Source organism: Mesoplodon mirus (assembly GCF_964341445.2).
Source record: "Mesoplodon mirus genome assembly, chromosome: 10".
NCBI classification, from domain to species: Eukaryota; Metazoa; Chordata; class Mammalia; order Artiodactyla; family Ziphiidae; genus Mesoplodon; species Mesoplodon mirus.
In genome coordinates this window covers 20,332,834-20,358,746 of record NC_138986.1, presented here as the reverse complement: position 1 = coordinate 20,358,746, position 25,913 = coordinate 20,332,834, and the positions used below count along the sequence as shown (strand labels likewise).

General features: G+C 37.8%; 1 protein-coding gene across 9 annotated transcripts in view; it reads left to right on the top strand.

The window, feature by feature from the left end:
- The window catches only part of UTRN (utrophin), a 527,828-nt gene that overhangs the window by 393,092 nt on the left and 108,823 nt on the right, over nucleotides 1-25,913 (top strand). For all 9 annotated transcript variants that reach the window (XM_082634331.1, XM_082634332.1, XM_082634328.1 and 6 more), the window contains one exon: nucleotides 16,366-16,495. In XM_082634331.1, the coding sequence (XP_082490457.1) occupies nucleotides 16,366-16,495 (130 nt within the window). The remainder of the gene's footprint in view (nucleotides 1-16,365; nucleotides 16,496-25,913) is intronic.

Below are 25,913 nucleotides of genomic sequence, written 5' to 3'. Positions count from 1 at the left end.
ATCTTTTTAACTTCAAAGAATGCTTGCCTTATGACTTAAAAGTATATACATAGTTAGAACAATCAAAATCAACCCTTAAGTGGTTTGATACTGATATTAGGCAAGATATTTTGTTCTCTAAAATTTTCCCATAGAAAGAGGGGACCTTGTATTTGATTTCAAACTCATTCTCTCATTTTACAGGTGGCTGTCTGACTTACTTTATTTTGAACCACACACCACTATTTAGGGAAGTTGAATTAATTTGACATAATCTCTCCAAGCTCAATTAGAATAGCTTGAGATTACTAGATGGATTTCTTTTTAAATACGAGGCAAAGAAGTTTAACTCTGATTTGTTAATTATTCCAGGAGATATGATCACATAAATGCAAGTCTTGAATATCGTTGTACACAAATCTTGTAAAGATCAATTTAGAAAGAGATACCATATGTTCTTCTGCTATGGACAAGACAAATGCACATCTACCAGATACAGCTGAAAACCACCTGTGCTGATGTTACACTTAATTAATGCTTAAGTTTTACATTAAAATTTTCAGTGATGTTGTTATATACAAACTAAAAAACAAGTCTATGTCTCAGAACATTAGGTGGATGTGGGGTTAGTTACTACATGCTGGAAAACTGTTAGGTGACTCAGAAGTTGCTTCCAGTGATGTCAAAATCTGATGTCAAGGAGTCATATGAAGAATTTGAAGAAAATAATTATAAGTAGACATCTGACTATTTAACGCATATCCTCAGCAGTGTTTGCTTTCAACTTCACTGAAAACTTTTCTTTGGCTCTTCTTACTTGGATAGTGGTGTATTATTCTGTATTCTAGGCACCTTATGTTGGCCCTGTCTGTACAGAGTGATTGAACCTAGCACATGGGCTTAGGTAGATCTGATTTCAATTCCCACCCCCCCTCCACACACTAGCCCTATAAACTAGGCTTTGGGGCATATTCTCCAATCTCTGGTATCCTGTTTCTGACCATCACTATGTATAAACCACTTAGCAGAGTACAAATAGTAAGTGTTCAATAAGCAATAGCTGTTTGGAGTTATTCTTTAAACTAGGACTTATTTTATAGTATATTTTAAATTTTAGTTGCTCTGTGTCTGCATTTTGTATTTTTCCTTAGATTCACTATGTTTGGGCACTATAAGTTTTGACATCATAACATACACTTGTTGTGTTAGCCTATCGGTGCCTTAAAAAAATGTAGACTCCTCAAATAATTGGATGAAACCATTGAAGCAACAATATTTTTGAGAATTTATATGGGATAATATATGAGCCTAGAGACTGGAAGGTGATTTATTTCTTGTTCTTAATAAAAGAAAACAGCTTATCATGGAAATGCCAAACCCATGAGACACTTCTGCATGCACTGCCTTTAGTTAACTTATTAGTGGCTAATAGGCAAATTATATATGTTTAATCATGAATCTAATTACCTTGAAAGGCAATATTTGAGTGTTTATAAGTAAAAGAACACAAATAGTATACATTGTCTTACATTTGCATCTCTTTACCCTGGATCCAGTCTGCTTACACCATCTACAGGTGGTTCAGAGACTCTGGTATCTCAGATATAGGTGTTCAGTCACCTCAGATACAAAGGGGTTGGTTTATGGGAACTCATATATTCTCAAAGCTTTCTGAGTCCCACATATATTTCTATACTCTAGTCCTTTATATGTACATCAGTGATTTAATGACACTTTTTCATAACCTTTCTTTGATAATGGCAGTGCAAGTCACTTCATCATCCATCCATCCATCCATCCATCCATCCACCCCCACTATTCACGGAATGACATATATGTTGAATTGATGCTGAATATACCGAGGGCAATAAGGCACAGCCTCTACTCCAGTGACATATTTTAGTCATTCCTATACCTAAACGCTCTATGCTTGTGACTGTATCTAGAAGGAATATTATACATTTAAATGTTTAGGTGATGGCTCTGAGACTTCAAGGTCAGAGGTACTGTAAGGTCATACTTCAAAGCACCTCATCTGCTCAAACACCTAATAATTATAGATAAAATGTAAAAAACAGAAAATCAAGCATGGCAAAATTGGGCTCCAAAGTACAACAAACATTCCATAGACCAGAAACAAATCAGAAAAGCTAAGTAGTTAGTAGGGTTGACGCTTCTTGAAAAATGTAGCAGTCCTAGGCAATGAGCAAGCAGAAAGCCCCACAGCAAAGGCTCAGCTCAAAAATCTATGTTATACAGTGAAGTGGGTGACTCACGGATTGGCATCTTTCCCTTCTGTTATGTAAATGTTCCAGGAACTGATATTATGAAACATCAATATATTTTGGACCCTTAATTAAATACCTCTACTTTCTTGGATATTTAAACCAGTGACTCAGAACATTAACAGATTTTCAGCAAGAACCATAATAAATACTTTGTTCAATGTTTTAACAACCCATCACATAGGCAGACTTGTTAAATCATAATCATAATCATAAGTCAAAGTGCCTTGATGGTTGTTTGGCGTGAGACCTGGTCCACAGTAAATACTCAGTAAGTGGTGGCTAATCTCATCTCACATAATTGCTGAGAATTTTTCTTGACAGTTTTGATCATTTTTGTTTTGTTTAAAACTGTCTAGGCTATATGGGTTGTTTTAATTAAACAAAACCATATTAACATCTGCTATTTACTGTCCAGCAAAACTAGCCCCCCATTACAATCTAGGGTCAACCTGTTAAATTAAACAGGAATCACCTTCCAAACTTTTAGGTATCTGTTTGGTAAACAACACAATCATATTATTTTTTTTCTCACATAGGTACAAATTTCATCCCGTCAAATGTCAAAATAAATTACTACTTTAAAATATATAATTCTAATGACTTCTAGAATAAATTGATAAAGTTGAATTTTCCCACTTAATGACTTAAATTTGTAGTATCATTTAAAAAGTGTTTTGGAAAGTGAGGCCACATATATGTAGCTTCACTTTCAAAAGTGTGAGATTATCATTCAATCAACAATTACTTAGAAAGCACCTATAATGTATGTAGCGTTCATTTGTAATGTTATGAATTTACTTGTCAGATACTTGTAGATTGGAGAAAATTGCAGATTCAGTTTTTGCTATTCAATTTGCACTTCATTTTCATAACAATGTACCTATTAGCTTAGGTAGGAGCAGTTATCAGAGCTCTAACACCCTTTCTGCTGTATAATACACGTTTGCCTTTAGAAAAGGAAATCACCAAGAATAATTGAAAGTGTATGATTCAGGTACAATATCTTAGGGGCTTTTCCATTCCTTCAGGGCTATTCTGTCCTTTGCTTAACCCAATTTAATTCCTATATTCAAACCTCATTATATAAGAATCAGGACATTTGGGCCTTAAACTGAATTGCCAAGATACATTTGCAAGCTTACTCATTAAAATAACATTGTCTTTAAAACAGCAACACTCCGCCATTAAATTTAGTTTCTGTGTGTGTGTGTGTGTGTGGTTTTTCTCCCTACTAAAGTAATCTGACCCTCTGTCTGCAAACCTGAAATTTCAGTGTCTTGCTGTGTTATGAAGTTACCTAATGAAAAATTGGCCTTCTTCTAAAATTGATTGTTTCCCAAGTTCCCCTTCAGCCTCTGCCACCTATGTTGACTGCCTTCTTACTAAAAGCACAGCCCCCTAAGGTGTGTTAGCAAAGTCTGTGTGAAGACCTGAAGCAGCAGTTCTCTATGTGAGCCTGCACCTACCTGCCACACCCCATTCGGTTAACTGCATTTGTCTCCCAAGCCTGATGTGGGTAATTGGAACCTCACCCCAAAGGGTCATAGAATATCCGAGTTTAGAGGAAGAGGCAAGGCATCCTAATAACTGTCGGTCCCTAGTGGTGAAATTAAAGAGTAGACAACAGATGTAGGCAAGTAGAGGTCTGTAAAACCAAGCAATACAGCCCCTTGCTAATGAACTGCCTCTGGACATATTTACCCCAGAGACAGTTTCATTTATCTAACAGTTTTTTAATTCATTCAAGAAACTTTTGAGTTGCACCTGATGTTTGCTACCTACTTTGCTAGGGGCTGAGTATACATCAGTTCCTAAGATTGTTTTTGTTGTCACAGATTTCACCATCTAATGGCAGAGACAGGCTCGAAAACAAGTGACTAAAGTAGATATCAAAAGCACTGTAATGTGAGTATGAACACACAGCCAGGGAGACACAGATAAATCATGATTGTTTGTACTTGGGAAGGTTGGAAAAGCTCCATAGTGCAGGTATGTAGCCTTCTAGCTGGGAAGAGACCTTGGAATAAGAATTCACTAAAGAGTGTTTTCAAAACTCCTGGAGGGAAAATCCTCCAAAGTAGCCATGGCTCCAAATTAGCCATGGCGTGACTTGGAGTATGCAGTAGAGCAAGAGATGTTTCTTCCCTCCCTCTTTGTTTATATGTAGAACAAGGCTGAAAGAAAAAGAAAATATAAGTTCAGGAGCTAATACAGTGCCTGATGATTGTAAACACTGAATATATTTGCTAGATGAAGGAATACATTTATGTGGGCACATATTTTTTAAAGTGTAGGGAAGAATACCATTTTATTACTGTGAGAAGCCAGAGGATTCCTATCTTAGTTTTAGCATTCATACTTAGTATTTTGGTTCAGGCATCATTTTTTATGTCAATGGGGTGGAACCAAAATGAATTTATATATTAAATGTTCATTCAGGGGCATTAACCAAAACTTTAAAAACACTATGGAGATTTTAAAAATTTTGTCTGCATACCAATGGAAAGTAAGCCTGTTTTCTTTCCCTTTTTTCATGTAGCTTTATTAGTGCTATCAAATTTAACGACTCTGCTGCCCTTTTTTTGCTGTCATACTATAATGACTTCAGATCTGTATATGCTGATTTAGCCTTGCAAGCAAGTTGGGAAAAAAAGTAAATTACATTCTGACATATTCTCCTTATGTTTGTATCATTTCTTTTTTCTGCTTGCATTCTCCAATAATCAGATAAGTGCCTTTTTGAAACCAGAAGCTAAGAAATCCTGCTGTACCAGCAATACCTATTTGTTACAGTTCAGATGCCTTGCATAATGGGTGTGCATCCCATGCAGTCACGATCACACAAGGTTCTGTTCTTTGAAGGGCACTGCACTTGATTTAATGCTCTACTGCCGCCATCTTGAAATTCTTAGTAATATTTGGACAAGGGGCCCTGCAATTTCACTTTGCACAGCGTTCTGCAAGTTATATAGCCAGAGCTGCTTGCATCAAAAAGAAAAACATTAATGTATGTTTTGACATACATAAAGCAACACTTTTACAATAGCAAAAGCCTCTTAAAACTTAGTGCAAGCATCTCTTTTCTCCTCAAATAAGTAAGCTGTCCTGAGTCCCCACTCTGAGTTATATGTCCCTCATTGTAACTTGTCATGTCTCTGTTGATGTTGGCTGAGTTGTGACCATTATTTGTCCTCCCTTTCCTGTTGACTCACTAAGTGTACTTCTGCTCTGTCTCTTTACCTGACTTCTGGGATACTGCTCCATCCCGATTTTCTTCTCACCTCACTGGTAGCTCCTTCTCGGTTTCCTTTGTTAGTTCCTCCTTCTTTCCTCAGCCTCCTGAAATTGGGATGCCTCAGGGGTCAGGCCATGCCAAATTCTCTATATTGTACTTATTCCTTCCTGAACTCATCTGACCTCCTGATGAGTTTTACATGTCATCTAAATGTCAATCACTCCCAAATTTATATGTTTACATACCATCTCCACCTGGGAATCTCCAGCTTAGTATACGTCTGAACTAAATTCCTGAACCTGCCCCTCAAAACTTGTTCTCCCCAGTCTCCCTCATTTCAACTGATAGAATCCTACTCTGATTGCTAGGTAAAAAATAATCACCTTCAATCTTGTCTTTCTTGCGTATTCAGTCTGTTAGGAAATCTTCTTGGTTCTACATTCAGAACATAGAATTTGAATCTGTCTACCTCTTACCAGGTGTTCAGAGCTACAGTTACGTCTCTGTTATTCTCGGCACAACAGCCAGAGTGTCCCTATTCAGATAAATCAGAAGTCTATAGTGACTTCCTATGTAATTCAGAATAAAAGCTACAGTTCTCACAATGGTCTGCAAAACCTACATCATCTGACCTACCTCCCAGTGACACCTTGCTCATCTTATTCTTACTATTTTCTCTCTTATATGCTTGTTTCAGCCACACTGTGCCTTCAGTAACAGTACCATGCTGTCTTCTATGCCTGGAGTGCTCTTTCCCTGGTATCCACATGGATAACTATCCATTACTTTCAAATGTTTGCTCTGTGATACCTTCCTAGTGAAGCCTACCTAGACTTCTCTACTTGAATTGTAATTCCCATCCCAGTACTCCTAAGCTCTCTTATTTTCTTCTCCTGTTCTCTTTCTTCCATAGCATTTATCATCATCTAAGATAATTATTTTCTATCGTATCTTTGTCTACTTCTGGCATTCTAGAGGCTCAGTTAATATTTGTTGAACGTTGAGTGAATGAAATATACCCAGAGATAACAGGTCCTTTGGTATGAATGTTCCTTTTTCCTCTTTGTCTCTCTATAATCCTTTTTTATTTGTACAAAAAAATATTACATTTTGAAAATATTTCTACTTTTAAATAGCTGAATCTTTTTTTTTTTTTTTTTTTTTTTTTTTGCTGTACGCGGGCCTCTCACTGCTGTGGCCTCTCCTGTTGCGGAGCACAGGCTCCGGACGCGCAGGCTCAGCGGCCAATGCTCACGGGCCCAGCCGCTCCGCGGCATGTGGGATCTTCCCGGACCGGGGCACGAACCCGTGTCCCCTGCATCGGCAGGCGGACTCTCAACCACTGTGCCACCAGGGAAGCCCTAGCTGAATCTTTAATAAAGATAATAGCTGGCAGAAATGTAAGCAGCAATCTTTCCCCAAGAGCTAGAAATAACGTACTTGAAGTTGTAAGAAAATTTATCAACACCATTATGCTTTATGCCTTAATATTGTAGTCAGGTAAGAGGTTACCCAGGAGGTTACCTTTTTCCTGTCTTAATACTGCCTAAATTATTCAAAACTAGAGTTGGAAGGATTTTTTTATGGGGGAAAAGAATTGGCATATTTTTGATTGTTGAGGTAGCTTTTAAAATATAGCTTATTATTCTACCCTCTTGTGCTGAGTACCACCAGATTCTCCCAGTGTTTGAGATTCCCTCTTGTGTCTAAATTTGACACCTTAAAAGCTAGATGAGTTAAGATCCCTAACAAACATAGGGAGTGACTTAAACATATGGAGTCTCTCATTTAGTAACTACGTTGTCATGTATTACATTTATAAATAAATCTAACTTCAGAGAGGTCATTGAAGTAAAACATAATGCAAAAGTTTTATGATTGTTATAAAAAGTATGCTTCTAAAACACATTTGTAATTCTTAATAATGCTGTTCTTTAAAAGTAGTAATTTGTTCAATTATAAATGAACTTGATTCCATTTGGCATTCTTTTTTTAAAAGCATAACTTTTAATTGTGAAAATAACTTATTACAGATTTTATAAAATAAAGAGCAAAATATTAGCCATAATTTTACCACTCTAAAACATCCATTTTCATTTTGGGTTATTTTCTTTTTGCATATTCACCTTTCACACAGTTTTAATAGGGTGCATAGTTTTTTTCCTTTCTTTTCCACTTAGATACATGTCATATCTATTTCTTCATGTTGCTATGCAGTCATTTTCACAATAATTTTTCAAGGTTATTTAATGATCCCTAGTGTAACTGTATTGTAGTGAACCTAAATATTTTCCAGGTGTTAGATGTTTAATGCTATTGCTTTCATTTTTTAAATCATAAGTAATGTTATAATGAAAACTTCTGTGTTTGTAGCTCTTTTTGGATCATTTTCTTAGGACATAATCCCAAAGGCGAAATTCTTGTTTCACACAATATGAACATAGTAATGACTCTTGGTATACTGCCAACTTACTTTCCCAAATGATTGAACCAGTTTTCTGCTTCCACCAATGCATGAAAGTAAAGTTTCACTGCAACCTTGCTTACGATTTCTCATTTTTGTCCCTTTTTCCTGTGGACCTTGTATTTATTAGCATTAAAACGCCAGTATTCCATGTCAGCATGGGAGTTTAGAAAACAGTGTTAGGATGCCCAGTTTAAGTTCTCTCCCAAAAAGAAGAAAGAGGGAAAATGGGTGGCTGTGTTTGATTTAGTTGTGCCTAGAAGGATAGGGAAAAAGACCACTGTTTGTTGGACTGATCAGTTGAAGAAATTTGATATTTATACCAAATTAGTGTGAGTGATGTAATCTGGCTAACCATTTTTACCACCACAGAGGTTTACATTGACATTTTATTCTAGAACAGAGTGGTTCACAAAAAGACACTACATTTATTTGTTTGCCTTCTAAGAAACTGAAGTGACTTAATAGTCTTACAACACAGTTTTATGCTTACCAAACATTTTGACTTAATCTTGGAGGACCACATAATTCTGCTTTGCTCATAATTAAATAATTTACCCCTTAGAAAAGTTAAATTCAATTGTTCCTGCTAATGGAGGTTTGGGTACTGGTTTTGTTCATCCAAAGCTGTAGATAAAACAGCTAGAACTTTCCCCACAAATAACAGTGAATAAAGTCTGAGGAAAGAAACTCGGTCTCGGAGAAGTGCTGAGACTGATGGTAAGACTTTCGATTAGCATCATTTTTGTAGTAACTAGTTATTCTCCAGCACTGAATAGTTTCAGGGTATGTTCGCATTCAGTATCTCACCTGTGAAGTTAGTAGAATGATTTTGTTATTAACCTGCAGAGAAGTTACGGGACAAATTCAAGGGCTCGTGGTGGGTAAAGGTGTGCCTAGATGGTGTGCACTGGACTGTTGACACAAGGCTGTTGGCTGCAAATCTCTATCTGGTTTTACTACACCACAAAACACTTTTTAAAAATGCCTCTTGATTCTTTCATACACAAATACATTGAGTTTCTACTCTGTCCTCTGGGACATAGACGTGAACCTTCAGAACATTCTGGTGTAGGAGTCAGGTCTGCAAAGAAGCCAGGACAGAAATGCATGGTGAACGCTCCAGCAAAGTGGATGCCAAGCACTGTAGTGGCAAAGAGGAAAGTGGGCTGGCTCTGTTGGGCAGGCGATGTTTATACTGATGGTGAGTTTGGTATTAGAGCTGGGTCCCTAAAGGGTCAGGAAGGGCGACCCTTGTGGATCTCTTTGACTTTGACCAGTGAGGATCAGTGAGATTGCTAAGAAAGCCCACAGATATTATGTCTTGAGAAATAACTTTTTCTGTGAAGAGCTCTAAGGAGATGACTGCTTTCCTCCCCCACTGCTCTGCTTTTTTTTCCACAGACCAACTTTGTATGAGCTACTCCCATTTCCCAGGAGTCTTCCTTCCTTGAATCCCACATTTTCCTTCATGTCAGTTTACTCATTTCTTTATTCATTCACCCGACAGACATACCAAATGCGGAGATTAAATAATGAGAAGGAGCCAGTCTTTGGAGCTGTGAAGCAAAAGCTTTCTGGATTGCAAAGGCCACGATGTGGGAAAAGCTTGACATATTCTAGGAACAGAAGTAAAGACTTTGAGACTGGAAATTAGGGTGTATTAGTAGTTGAGGTTCAGAGAGTAGGGAAGCTCTGGATCTTGGTAGGAAGTCGAGATTTTTTTCTAAGTGCAGCAGGAAGCCATTGGAGGGTTTTTAGCAGAAGAGCAAAAAGATCTAATTTAACAAAAAGATCATATAATTTTAATATGATCTAGAAAGTTTAAAGAAAAGTGCATCCCAGTGACCTTTGCCACTTGATATACAGACAATGCGGATAATGGCTTTAGATTAAAGAGAGGAGAGGGGACAGTTGTGATTTAAAGCAGAGGGGATGACACCGGGATTTAGTGCACACCCACGTGTTGGTCATTCCTCTCCCCCTATCTCAGTCCAGTGGGACAAGTTGCCAGCTGAGGGCAGAGGGCATGGCAGGGATTCCCCTGCTCCCTCCAGGTTCTCTCAGACCCTGTGTTCATACTCAGGGGCTTGCAGGATCCTGTGCATCTCCATGTCAGTGCTGCAAGGAGCAGCCGATAGATAGTATTGCTGTCTCCTTGGCAGCAATTCAGCCATCACAGTGAGCGATGTCACGTTCACGATGCAAATGAAGAGGAGCCGATTGACTGCTAAGACTCTCTTACTTAAGCCACGCCGGTCACTTCTTTATACCGCCGTATCCCTTAATCCCCTGCCTTCCCATGAACTAATAGCCGGTGGGGAGAAACGTTCCCCGACCATTCAGGAGGATCCCTGAGAATCTCCCTTTAGGCATTTGAAGTTGACTCAGAAGCAGTTTACTCTGCTGCCTGGCACGCATGGGAACAGCAGGAGCCACTGAAGAGAAGTGGAGGGAAAGCGGGCTCTGCTGAAGGGCTTGTTGGGTTCATAGAAACGATTGAGAATGAGAACTCTGTGGTTTTACTAGTTAAATTCTGATATGCGCATCAGGTCTTCATCAGTCTGACATTCCGGGGCTTCATTTCATTTAAATGAGCACGCAGAAGCTACCTAACAGGGAAAACAATGAGGGACTAAATTACCTTACCTGTTATTCTGTTTTCTCGAATTGCTTTTCCCCTAATTACCTTTAATCTGATTCCAAGTTCTTTTTCAAAACACGCTTTACATATTTTTGAGAGGTTGCTTGCTATCCCCTCCACCTCCCTCCCTCCTCTGTGTGTTTCCTCAGTGCCCTATTTATACGGCTCTCAAAGACAGGTGGCACTTACCATGTTCTCACTAGCACTATTCTCTCTCTTTATAAGTTCCTTAAGAGTTCGAATAATAGGCTTATTAATTGCTGTCTTCTCTTGTGCCTGGCCTATTTCTTTATAGACTGTATGAATTTAATATGAGTTTTGAAATTCTAATTTTGGTGGAAACATTTGTTGGAAAATTCTGTTATACACTCTCATGCCACCTTGGGATGGCAGGAAAGTCAAATATTATGGCCATGGGACAATCATTGTGCCCTCATTTATTATTCTTGACTCTTGAGGTAGCTGAGTCTCTATCCCTTTATATTAAACACCTTAGAGCACACAACTTTTAAGATACAATTTTCAATTTTGTTTTTTGAAATTATTCTGTATCTTTTTCTTGTTACAGCTGATCGTGGGTCTTTTAGGCCCAAGCTTCATTTATGTGTGTCTGTCTGGGAGGGGGATTAGGATCTTTCCACCTATGTAGTAGAATAGAAAATGCATAAGCTTTGTGACAGGTTGCCACACGGAGAACTCTTAGGTTGATGGCCAAGCTTGAGTCAGCAAGGTAGCCAGATATCTGCTGTATGAAGAAGTATGTGGTTACCAGGTACCTCTCCTAACAACCATAAAGCATTTTTTCCCCTCTAACTTTCATGATATAGAATATTTTTACAGAAGTAGTTACCCTTATCATCCACTCATTCAGCTCTGACAGTGCCAGCCTGCTAAGCCTGGCAAACACTTCCCTCAGGACCTGTGCAATTATAGCTCCCTTTGCCCGGATCACTCTTTTGTCACCCTCCCTCTTATGGCTGGCTCCCTCACTTCCTTCAGATCTTTCTTCAAAGATCACTGTTTTGAGATGCCTTCATGAGAACTTCTATAAAATATTACCAAGTCCATGGGGCAATATTACCCACCCAACCCTCCCTTTCCCGCTTATCCTGCGTGGCCGATTGCTAAAATAATGAAACTTGCTCTCTATGTCCAAAACTCCATGCAAAGGGACATTGTGGTTCCCTTCATCAAGAGATGAACTATATTTTTCCATTCTCTTGAATCTGTGCTAGCCTTATGACTTGCTTCAAATGATAGAATGTGATGGAAGTGACGTGCAGATTCTAGAGCTGTGCTGTCTAATATGGGAACCCTTGCCACATGTGACCATTTCTACTTAATCAATTACAATTAGATAAAATTTAAAATTCAGTTCCTTAGTTGTACCAGCCGTATTTCAGGTACATACCAAATAGCCACACACTAGTGTTGCCATAATGACCTGCATAGTTGTAGAACACTTCCATCATTAGAAAGTTTTTTTTGGACAGAGCTGTTGTAGAGCTGATGCCTTAAAAGATCTTGCAGTTTTCACTCTTCCCTCTGGGAACACCAATCATCATGTTGAAGAAGCCCAGTCCAGCCTATTGAACAAGTCGAGACCATATAGAGGGAAACCGAGGTGCTCTAGCTAATAGCCAGCAGTAATTTCCAGACATGTGAGTGAGACCATCTTGGACTTCTATTCCCATTCAAGTCACAGATGATTACAGCCTTAGGAGTAATCCCCCATGGCAGTGGCAGAAGAGCTGGTCAAATTGCCAGTCCACAGAATCATGAAAAATAAATTGTCATTGTTTTAAGCCAATATGTTTTAGATGGCTTTGACACAATAGTAATAACAGTTACCACCTTCAATCTAATGACTGCATTCATTTTGAAACTATGCCCAGTGCAGTTACCTCATGAATTAGGATATGGAAAAACGAGGGAAGATGAAGTATCACCCATTTCAGTGAGATCAGTTCCTTGTTTAGGGAGAGAAAAGGATATTTGCTATTAATAAAATAATGACCCACAGCAAACTGAAATACTTAGTACTTCCCAGCTGAGTTAGATGATAGGAGAAAATTAACTTTGCATCAAAAATTATTTACCAATAATTTTCAAACTAGTTCAAATAATCCAGAGCTAACTGGAATCCAATAATTATTCCATTTTAGGGTAATCAGATTTGGGGGACTTTGGTATATTTTGCTTGGTCATAATTTAAAATCATAAATAGTATTTAATTCTGAAAGCATGTCTTCTTTTATTCATGGTTCCTCAAGCGTTTATTGAGTACTTTCTGTATATGTCTAGACAGGCACTGAGAATTTTGAATGATTAAGAGGTGAGCCTCCCCTGGAAGAACTGACAGTATAATGGAGGGGACAGAGGCATGGTCACAATATAGCAGGATGAGCTGTGTTAAAGGAATAGGATGTGCTCTGGGAACACTGAGGTGGGAACATACTAAATATACGAGATAAGCTTTTACCTTGCAGATGAGGGGGGATAGAGGTTAGTAAATAAACAGAGTGCCTAGAGGACACTTTTGGGAAAAAGAGCAGAATTATTTTATTTTAATAACTTTATTGAGATATTATTCACATAACATGAAATTCACTATATTAAAGTGATCAGTCCAGTGGCTTTTAGCATATTCAGAGTTGTACCACCATCATCACTATCTATGATAGTTTTGGAACATTTTCATTACCCCCCAGAGAAGCCTGACCCATGAGCACGTACCCATTCTTCCCTCAACCTCCCATCCCTGAGCAGTCACCAATCTACTTTCTGTCTCTAGACACTTACCTATTTGGACATTTCATAGTAATGGGTTTTTGTGTGTGGCTTCTTTCACTTAGCATAATGTTTTCAAGATTCAACCATGTTGTAACATGTATCACTATTTCATTCATTTTTGTTGCTGAGTAAGATCCCATTGTGTGGATATACAACATTTTGTTTATCCATTCACCAGTTGATGGTGACTTTTTTTTTTTTTTTTTTTTGGCCGCACTGTGTGGCATGAGGGATCTTAGTTCCCTGATCAGGGATGGAACCCATGCCCCCTGCAATGGAAGCATAGAGTCTTAACCACTGGACCACCAGGGAAGTCCCCACTGACCAGTTGACGGATGTGTTTGGGTTGTGTCCACATTTTGGCTGTTATGAATAATATTGCTATGAACATTCATGTACAAGTTTTTATGTGAACATATGCTTTTCGTTCTCTTAGATATATACCTAAGAGTGGTATTGCTGGGTCATATGATAGCTATGTATAACATTTTTAGGCATTTCCAAATTGTTTTTCAAAGTGGATGCACCATTTTAAGCATTCCAACAACGGTGTATGAAGGTTCCAACTTCTTCACATCCTTGCCAATACTTGTTATTGCCTGAGAACAGAATTGTTTTGAATGAAAATATAAAGTCATTAAAATAGAAAAAATTCCAATTACATTTAAGACCCCCCAAATATAAGTCATGTCATATTAGAACCTAAATCTGAATGACACTTTGTAGCTCTGTGTACAAAACAACTCTGTTGGAGTCTAATTATCTTATCATTAATGTTCACCAGGTGGTTAGGAAATGCTGGTTTTCTTTTATATCTAATTGAGAGGTAAAGGGCAGTGAAATGATTATATGTGTAGTGCTGTTGAAAGTTAAACCCATTTCTGACATGCAATTAAATATAATTGAAATAGAACAAATTGAATAACAAAATTTTGCAAAATAGAGTATGAACAGATATTAAATGTATGCTGTCCTCTGGGATATTTGGGTGGTGAGTTGGCATTAGAGCTCGACCCCATATTTTTACTTCCTCTGCATAGTTCCCACCTGCCCACACTTGCTTCCTCTACTTCCCTACCTTGGCATCTCCAAGGAGTTCAGGAGACATTCCCCTGCCAACACCGTGTGCAGAGAGGATTGTTTTATGCAGCGCTGGGGTTTAGTGTGGTCAGGAAGGAAAATAGGTTCTCCAGACCTGTGGGGCTTTCTCTCAGACTCAGACTTTCTTTGTGGCCATGCCGCGTGGCATGCAGGATCTTAGTTCCCTGACCAGGGTTCGAACCTTTGACCGCTGCAGTGGACGCTCTGAGTTCCAATCACTAGACCGCTGGGGAAGTCCCCAGGCTTGTTTTTTTAATGACTATCAGAGACCTGACAATGATACTATAAACAAACAAAAATACATATCTGACAGCCCCCCACCATCACCACCGTCTTGTCCAGCTCTTCAGTGACTTTCCAGCACCCAGTATTTGTTAAGTCTCAGGTGCGTGGGACACAGTCACTGTCACGCCATTTCTCTCTACTCCTTGCCTGCTCTTCCCATCCCTCCCCACCTGTGATGGTCTCTTTCAACTTCATTACCAGTGTTTTTCTATTGTTCAGTTTCAGTTTTTTTATGTAAGATTATTCTGTTATTTCTGGAAATTAAAAATTTTTGCTTTTTATTTACTGTGGAAGATGAGGGTATAGCCTCCAAATACCCCGTCATCCCAACATATATCAAATGCTGTTTAAAAAGTACTTATGTTCAGAAGGACTTTGTTGATTCTAAAGTACTATCAGAGTGTAATATTTTAGAAAATGAAAAGTTGAGTTTTCATAATGCATTGCTGAGAAACTGTATTAAAAGCAAAATATTAGAGCCAGTAGGTGTTTATGTACATAATTTAAGAGGTAACAATATTAAGAGCAATTTTGATTTAGCTACAGTATTAAAATAGCACGAGAAAGTCTTCATTTACTCTTATCTTGCAGTAGTCACTGGACGAGTTTTGTTGTTTTTAAACCCTAGTCAATTAAGTCTTAATCACCAAACATTTTATAGGAGAAGAGGTGAAAGTTTGACCCTACTTAAAACCACAGAAGTGGGGCTTCCCTGGTGGCGCAGTGGTTGAGAGTCCGCCTGCCGATGCAGGGGACATGGGTTCGTGCCCCGGTCCGGGAAGATCCCACATGCCGCGGAGCGGCTAGGCCCGTGAGCCATGGCCGCTGGACCTGCGCGTCCGGAGCCTGTGCTCCACAACGGGAGAGGCCACAACAGTGAGAGGCCCGCGTACTGAAAAAAAAAAAAAAAAAAAAAAAACCACAGAAGTACTAAAAACAAACTATTCCGAGACTTATAGATTTGCATGAAAAACGTCACAAGGGAAAAATAGTAATTGCCTCAGCATGAGAGATGGAATATATTTTAAGATAATTGGAGACTGTCTTTTATGTGTTCTCTTTGCTTTAGTTTTGATTTCAAGTACTTTAATTTGTTTCTATCTCTTAATTTTTTTCTTAATATATTCCAAAGAATGTAAAACACTTCTGAGGATCTCATTACTACTTGTGAAATCGCCTCTATCTCTACCACTGGATGTAATTTTTTTGGTCAGTCAGTCTTATAAGAAAAAAGTATCTTAGATTTAGCAGTCTTATGGTAGTGATAACCCTAAAAGTACATTTTGTGTAAGATCAAACATACTGTAGCAAATTCCCTTAGGGAATATTGTAAATTTTGGAGGTTCTGATGGGTTTTTTTTTTTTTTCATATAAGTTCTACAGGAATCATCTTTTTGCTTTTATTCATGTTTCATCATTCATATGTGTAAAATTTACATTTTTACTGCTAACCTCGCTAACATGCTGGTGATTAGACATTCCCTTGACAAGTGTGATCAGAAGTGGTCTAATTGAAGATGTTCCATGACTTGAACACATTAGGTTACAAATTCAACTTTTGCTTCTCTTTGCAAAGGCACTGAGACGTGAGTTAAAGGAGAAAGAGTATTCTGTCCTGAATGCTATAGACCAAGCTCGAGTTTTCCTGGCTGATCAACCGATTGAGGCCCCTGAAGAACCAAGAAGAAACCTACAATCAAAAACAGGTGAGACTGATTTCTTTAGTACATCATAAAAACACATGTGAGGAGAACAAAACACCAGAATCAACAAGAGAATTTTCTTACAGCATATCAGGACCTGAAATTTTTAAATGTCTTACAGAATTTCAGGATCTAGTATTAAAATTTTTCTTCTAAGTATTACTTTAGTCAAATATGTCATTTTTAACAAATATTTAGATTCTTAAATTAAAAATAAAATGGCTGTATACTTCAGTATCATTATTTTAAAGGGAAATTAACTGCAGAAAAATACTTTGTTAAAAAGCATAGTATAACTAAAAATAATTTCTTTAAGAAATAGAAATTTATATTTCTTATATTTAAACTACATGATAAATAATTATAAGTAGAAGAATGATATTTAAAATACAAGAGTAAACATAAATTATTTAAATATCTAGAAGGTAAGATTATTTAACTTCTCTTTTTCAAGATTACTGTTTTAAATAAGACACCAAAGCCCCTTTCTTTTACAAGCAGACAACAGAAGTTCTTTAATTTAAACATAACAACCTATATTATTTATGTACTTTGGCTTAAAGCTGAAACAGTATCTACCTTACTAGCAGATAGTAATAAATCACATAGTAGGTTTAAGAGATGAATTTGGGGGCCAACATATATCTTTATTTTGATTTTTCACTTTTGGCATAAAAGCATTCTGATGCATTTTAAAAAATAAACATGCCATTCAAAATATTTTCTCATCATTCACTTTCCATAGTAAAAGCAGACCTGAAAGACTGCCTCATGCTATGTCCAGCAGTGTAATTCATGAGCATTTATTACTTGTAAGGGAAGTACAGTTGGAAAATGCTTTGACTGTAGCTGGAACTGGATCAGACATTTGGAAAGTAGCCATTTTCCTCCTCAGCCTTTCTCAGGGAAGCTCTACTTCAATCGGAATAAGTTTCCCATCAGGATCATGATTTTCTTGACCCTTTGTGTGTGTGTGTGTGCGTGTATACAGAGATACACACAGCATACTTATCATCTCTTCCAGCGTTGGTTTTTATTTTCTGCTGGCAGTATCACCGTTTTTCTAGTCAGCCTACCGGGGACCTAAGTCATTGTTGAGTCTCCGCCTCTCAGTCTGCAAATCACTCATGATTGTTACTTCTATCTTTGGAGACTTATGCCTTCTGAATTATACATGTATTATATACACACACGGACATACGTATGCACACAACATGCACACAGCTACATAGTAGGTGGTTGAATGACTTGTATGCTGAGCACACTCGGGTGTGGGTAGGGGGTCATTAGGCTGGGACAGGATCACTGGAAGTAGCAGCCCAGAGAGAGGGGCAGAGCGGCTGTGTGTCAGGGGAAGTCAGCAGACTGGGGGCAAGGCAGTTGGGGGCAGGGGCTGTGCCTGGACAGGGGGTAGGAGTGAGGGGCTTGTACATGCTGTATGGTGCAGATTACAAGGCCCTGGAAAGTTGGACAGAGCATTTCGACTTAAATACAGCAAGAAGAAGGCACTATTTCACTGTTTTTTTTTTTTAAGCTTGAAAGAAAAATAAGTTTACTTGTCTCGCCTTATCCAATTTAAAGTCTACCTTAAATCTGCTTGTCTCATGTCCTTGCTTTTCAGAGAATAGAGGAAATGCTTTTATAATAAGCTATTTCATAGCAGTAAAAAAATGTTATATCACTAGAGTTTCACTTAGCTATAAATTTTCTTCCTTAGTGGTTAGTCAGTTTAAAGGGTAAAAACATATTGCTTTTGAGTCCTTATTTTGCTGTTACATCAGGACCTATTTTCACATACTATATTTGGGAGACAAGAAAAAAAATCATGTCAATTTAACTTTATGATTTTTTTTGTTTTGGAGTGTTTTTTTTGTTTGTTTGTTTTACAATTAGCCATTTTCACGCTTTCTCCTTTCCTGATATTATTTTGTGTAATGTTGCTGACTTTACCTGTTGTTAAAAGTAAATAAAAGAAAGTTATCCGTAATAGCTTTTATACTTTGTTGTTTACCATGGCTTACGAACAACTGCTATCAGTAATAGTGTTTGAACATCAGTTATCTTGTGTGATGCTACTCAAAGTACTCAGTGTTGGAGGGACTAGAGCAGGGAGAAATTGTATAATGATTTTTTGGTTCTATTTAATAAGCATTTATTGAGTATGCTACGTGTAATGTGCCAAAGGACACACCAAGGTGAGTCCATCTCTTTTTTTGTTTGTTTGTTTGTTTTTTGTTTTTTTACATCTTTATTGGAGTATAATTGCTTTACAATGGTGTGTTATCTTCTGCATCTCTTTGTTTTTAAGTAACTATTCCAGAAAATACTTCTTGCCATGATTTTTCTCTCCCAAAGCCTTTTCTCCTGGCTCCTTTTTTGTTCTGTTATCAATTATCTTATAGTGTCATATGTGTATATATGCATTTTATGATAGCTTATGGAGTTTTGCGTAGCACAGGATGAGTTGCTCTCAGGCATCTTTTAATTGATAAATGCTGTTGAAAACAAGCAAACTAATTATTTCAACCAAGTGATCAGTTGCTGACAAAGAATTTTATCAGGTATGCTCTGCTATATATTGTCTTTTTTCCCCCAGTTTTATTGAGATATAATTGACATAACATTGTACAAGTTTAAGGTGTACAACATAATAATTTGATATTTGTATATATTGTGAAATGATCACCACAGTAAGTCTAGTTAACATCTATCACCTCACATAATTACATTTTTTTTTCCTTGTGATGAGAACTTTTAAGATCTACTCTCCTAGCAACTTTCAAGTATGTATATTTTAAACATTTAAAAATCATTACTAATATTAACTGCCCTATTTCAGCCCCTTACCATCTTTTGCTAGGACTTTTCGGTACTTTCTTTTTTTTTTTTTTGGCCACTCTGTGTGACTTGTGGGATCTTAGTTCCCTGACTAGTGATTGAACTCACGCCCTTGGCAGTGAAAGTGTGGAGTCCTAACCACTGGACCGTCAGGGAATTCCCGCAGTACTTTTGTGTGTGTGTGTGTGTGTGTGTGTGTGTGTACATTTTTTAAAAAAAAATTTAATTTTGTTTACTTTTTTATACAGCAGGTTATTAGTTATCCATTTTATACGTAGTAGTGTATACATGTCAATCCCAATCTCCCAATTCATCCCCCTGACTTTCCCCCCTTGGTGTCCATACATTTGTTCTCTACATCTGTGTCTCTATTTCTGCTCTGCAAACCGGTTCATCTGTACCATTTTTTTAGGTTCCACATATATGCGTTAATATACGATATTTGTTTTTCTCTTTCTGACTTACTTCACTCTGTATGACAGTCTCTAGGTCCATCCACATCTCTACAAATGGCCCAGTTTCATTCCTTTTTATGGCTGAGTAATATTCCATTGCATATATGTGCCACATCTTCTTTATCCATTCATCTGTCAATGGGCATTTAGGTTGCTTCACAGTACTTTCTTAATTAGTATCCCTGCATCAACATAAATAGATGCTACAGTGATACATCTAGAACACAAAACTGGCATCTAAAAACCACTGGTAGTCGCTTAAATGGGATCTGAGCTCCTTTACCTGTCATACAAGGCTGCACAGTGATTTGGCCTCAGTTTTCCAGTGTGGCAGCATCTCATGCCTCTCTCTGCTCCAAACTAATGTCCGTTTGACACCCACCAGCTTCTCATGGTGTTCTGCAGAAGACCATTGTCTTCTTAACTTTATTCTGTTGTCTATTCTGGTTTTTTTCTGCCCATAGGTCCCTCCTACCTGATCTCCAACTCCTTCCTCCTTTGCCTGCCCAGCCCCTGCTCATTCTGTCCCACTCACTGCAGGCTTTGTTTCTTACTGGACCGATTCCTCTCCCAGCTCTCCTCCTTGCCTCCCTGGTACCCTGTCATCTCTCTGACTATATTATTAATATCTGTATCTGAAGCTCAGCCCTGCCCTTGCTTAATGACCTTTCTCAGTCACTGAGAATCTGAAAGAATGTGAACAATTATCTGAGCAGCCAAGATAGATATTATGTAGAAAATATAGTGAAGATCTTATTAGCTCTTAGAAAAACCACCCTCTGGGAGGTATTAACTCTTACTTTAGATACGGTTGTAAGTAGTTTAACTTGTTTTCCAGTGAATTATGGGTATGTAGCAAGATGGAAATGACAGGACAGGGGAAAAGGGTGACAGTGAGAAATGACTTCAAGAAGTCTTAACAGCAATGAGGAGAAAGAAAATTATAAAAAGGTTACATGGAGATTCTAAAATAAAACAAAACAGTAGTCTTTGGGGCCTTTTACAATAAAAGAAAAGCTGAAGCTATGAATTGTAGTTTGTTTATTTTTGAAGACAGAATATAAATCAGTTAAGAGAAGGCGTAGGAGTTTATACTATATTTTAGTGAATTCCCTTCCAAAATGGCAACCGTAAAAAAAAAAAAAATCAGGTTAAATGAATGAAATGTAGCTCTCTGGACCACTCAGCTACCCAGAATTACTCATTCTGCTTATAAATGGTTATTAAGTCAGTATAATTTTTAATCGGACTAAAATTACCTGAATAATTACAGAAATTTTACAAAGTTCACAACTTTGTCAATAGCTCCCTTATCTTGAGTGATATGGAACTACTTAATTGGATTTCAATTGTGTCATGTCAGTGTATAATATTTCCTCTTAGTGAAGTTGAATGGTTTCTCCTTTGATTTTAACCACGTGGTTTATATCTGTTAAAAAGTAGAACAGTGGAACAACAAATGTCCCATTATTCACATTGTTCTTTGTATTTGTACTTCTCAAACCACTTTTTTATTCTCCTAACTATCTCAATGAGTTGAGCAGATCATACAGTATGCCTTTATAAAAAAAAAATTAAGTAAAAATACAAAGGCTACGAAAATATTGTGGTGCCGACCAAGGTCATCAGCTAATGTAGGGTAGATCAAGGGACAGAGCACTAAGCTTCTATGGTGGTGATTCTCCTTAACCCCTGTTGTTTTGGCTGGCTTTCGACTCATCCCTTCAGTTTTATCTCCTCTCTCTTTCTCTCTGCTCACTGGCCACTGACCTCCTAGCTCCTTCTTGACTTTCAGTGTCTAGAGCCTCTTAACCCTGCACAAATGTTTCTTGGCTTCTTCCTTGTTCACCCAACCTCCCTGCTGTTCTCAGTCCCAGATTTGAATTCCTTTGAAAACCACACCGTTGCATAGTGAAAGTAGATGTGCAAGACAGCCCGAACACCTCTTGAGGTAGTCAGGGAATACACGTGCCTTCTCACATGTTCGTTACCTGCAGCTTAAGTTAAAAGTCAAAATTGTACAGGGGAGTTAGAGCCTTATGTCTACGTCCCCCTCTCTACCACACACACAGATGCAGGCAGGTGTGTATGCAGATGTGCATGCACACACACACATTTTATGAGTTGAGGCTATGGTATCGATTACTAAATTAACACTTTAATAGGATATGGCATCTCTAACAGTGTTTAGAAAATTATACAAATGATTGTATATGTGGGTGTAGAAAAGCTATTTTTCTCTGCTCAGGTTTTAATTTTAAGACAAAAAAAGATTGCATTTTTTTTGTTCATAAATTTCCCCTTGAGTCTTCTTTAAAATTTATTCCAGTCAAGGTGTTACTATTACTACAACTATTATTTTACTGCAGACTGTCTGAACATTATTTCTTTTTCAGCCCGGTGAAGTTACTTAATTTATTTTGTTTCATTTAAATGATAGAGGGGGAAAAAGCAGCTATTGCTTTAGTGTGTTCATAGTTGTATGTAGTGTCTATAGTTGTGTATGTGTATTGTTTATTCATACACAGCTTTTTATGGTTGTATACGATAGTACCTGTGACTAATGGCTAATAATAAACATTTCAGATAAAAAAGTATGTATGGATTAGTGTTCTTCCTCTTTGGTCTTTGACAGCTGTGTGTGTATTTAGTAGTAGTTAATATTTTAACTCAGAATATACTGTTTTCTTTTAATTATTAAATTCTTCATAATATTTTAGAAAGCCAGTTAGGAGTATTTTTCACCTATGTGAAATCTCATGTATTTTATGATACAACAAAGAAGTATTAAATGACATTTTTCAGTCTACTATGTCAGTCCATTTTGTGCCAGTATTAGCAAACTTGTGCAAATAAAATTTCATGATCATTAAATGAGTGAAAAGGTGAAATTATCATAGAGTTTAGAAATTACTTTTATATATATTTTTTTTTCTTTCTCCTTGAAATCAGGATGGGATTTTTTTTTTTTTTTTTTTTTTTTTTTCAGTATGCGGGCCTCTCACTGTTGTGGCCTCTCCTGTTGCGGAGCACAGGCTCCGGACGCGCAGGCTCAGCGGCCATGACTCACGGGCCCAGCCGCTCCACGGCATGTGGGATCTTCCCGGACCGGGGCACGAACCCATGTCCCCTGCATCGGCAGGCGGACTCTTAACCCCTGCGCCACCAGGGAAGCCCCTAGAAATTACTTTTATATTGATTCTCAGTATAACATAAGGTTACATAAAAAAGATGGCAATAATTATTTCCTTGCATCTCATAAAATGAGGCCAAATTACACATAACCTTACCTAAGTAATTAGGTAGTAAAACTCATGGGTGTTTTTCTCCAGGGCATTTTTTGTTTTCCTAGTAACCACTTTATTAATTAGAACCCCATTCATTGTAAACGACAGACAGCCAGCTTCCATAAGTGTAGGCACATGGGTGAATGTATTGGCCCCCATAACCAAATTACAGTGAGGGCAAGGACACAGCTGGCCACAGGAATCTAAATGGCAGTCAGAGCCTTTCTCCATGTCTTCCTTTCTGCCTCTCTCCACAAGTTTTCATTTTCTTTGCTTTCCTATGACCTTATTTATACCTCACAACCACATACCAGGGAGGGAAAACCCTTCTTTAGATCCAGCACATTCCAAAAGAGAGCAACAACTCACTCAGCTTGAGTAACATGGAGCTCAGGGTCTTCTGGGATTGGCAGACCCCCTTTATAAGCATCATGTTAGATGGAGGAGGAATCAGTGCCCAAAAAGGAAGGGAGAGGAGAGAAATGGTAGTCAGCATAGATGTTCACAACAAATCAACATTTATCAGGGTCCTACAGCGTTCCAGGCACCGTTTCCTTTAATTCTCATAACAACTCTTTGAGGTATGAGTACTGTTGCCACCCATTTGATAGATGAGGAAACTGGGACTTTGAGATGTTTGGATGCCTAATGTCACCCATGTGACAGAGCTGAAACACCAACTCATGCTTGTCACAACCCCTGATGCCCTGAACCATCATAGCATACTATCTTAACTACCCCAATAATCAAAGCACTTCTAGATAATCAGTAAAAATAAGATTTTGCTTTCTATATTCTTCTACTTATAAAAATTTCACGCAATAATTAATATGTTTTTCCCTTCATTCTTACTTTTCCTTTTCTGAAATAGTGGGCTGCTTAATAGAATGACATGCCAGTTCACTGATTTCCTAGCACCAAGGGAGAAGGTGTTTAGGCAATATTATACTTTGTCTTTTTAATTTTCATTAAAAAACTTGAAGGAATAATAATTGCTTTCAGGCCTATAGACCAGGGCAATAATTTAATTAGCTTCGTAAGTCCAAATTAGATTAGTAAAGTTATAATGCATGAAAAGACACAGAAAAATATAATGTTACTTTCATTTCCAGTGTTAACTACAGAGATCCAGTGTGATCCTTCCCATTTTAAGGTTCCATAATGTATGAATGGATGTAATGAATCCAGTCTTCAACTTTCCTAAAATATAATGAGCCGGCTGAGTAAGCGTATTGGATAAAAATTTCCAAAACTTGTTTGCATGCTAATGAATACCATCATAGTGCAATTCAATTTAAATAAATCAACATTCTTGATGAAGAATTATATGATAACAAAGGTTAGTTTGATGGACACAGCATTTTAAATTAATTGTTTACCATCTGTTACCGTCTCTAATCACCATTACAGCCATCCTTAAATCACATGTGCCTCGTAAAAAAAGATGACAGTAATTTACCTGTATGTATGTTATTGAAATCAACATCTGGAGTGTCACTCTGCTTTAACCGTAAAGCACAGGAGGAGACTAAACACTTTCAGTGTGGTGTGTTCCTCTTTTCCTGTTGTTGCTGTTTCTCTTGAGAGCTGGAGTCTTCACGCATGAATTGGAGGGTTTGCTATCTTTTAAAAAGTATAATCCTAGCCAAGGCATAAATTCTCCACTTTAAACTTCTCACTTATTTTGGCAGTACCTAAACCTAAGACATGCCTAACTTCTTTCATAAGAATGGCTAAGCTTGAATAGAAGGCCCAGGATTTCTTTTGTACGTTGATGGATCATTAGCGGCTATGTGCCTCAGGGAAGCAGCCTGGGGAGAGATGGGCAGTGGTGTGGCCAGAAATGTGAGACTTTTAATTGAAGAGCCCTGTCCTTTGATCTTAAAGGTGAATTTTTTTAAATCAAAACAAAGATATTGAACATAGATCTATTTATTCATTTGACCAGTACTTATTGAATGCCTACCATGTGCCAGGTAGTATTCTAGATATGGGGAGACAGCAGTGAACAAAACATATCCTTGCCCACCTGGTACTTACATTCCCAACTTCTATTCTCCTCTCTCAGAACCACCAGTGACCTATCTGATGCTGTCCAGCACTCAAAACTGACTTGAATAAATTATAAAACTGCCACTAGTGTGAGGAAATTCAGAGAATATTCCATTACAGAAACTGGATCTCATGTGGCTTAGCTAGTTCTCTTCCAGGGCCTTTCTGCTGTTCCTACCTTTTTCCTTGGAGGTTAACCTTCTTAATGGTCTCTTCATGCTTCATCCTTAGCCCAATTCTGGGTTTATTTACTTTGGCCCACTTTATAGGAAGAGTAAAACATTAAAGTATTCAGACTCTAGCTCAACCTTGATTGACTTCTGGTCAGAAGTGCTGGTTATCTCTCTCCATGGTGTGGTCTATATTCCTATTCTCTCCATCCGTCCCACCTCCACCCATAACCCCCATTAATACCTTATATTTTGGTATTTGTGGAAGATGTTCCCTAAATCTCTTTACTTTGGAGTTCTTGCTTTTCCCTAAATGTATCTGTCCACGATCTTTTTTTTTCCCTTAAGGGTTTGACAAGTTCGTTGGCAGCATGGATGGATCCTTATCATCTTTATCATATTCCTACTGAAAGATTTAGGCTACACATTATCAGGTTAATCTACTTTGGTTAGCCTCTTACTATTGTCATCTTTATAATTTATTAGATGAAAATAATTAGAAATATTTTAGTAATCAGCTGATTGCACTTGATGGTGTACTTTTAATCTGGTTCCTAATGAATTGTCACCAGTTATCATACAGTATAGGAAGTGGGCAGGGTCCTCTTCAACACTGATC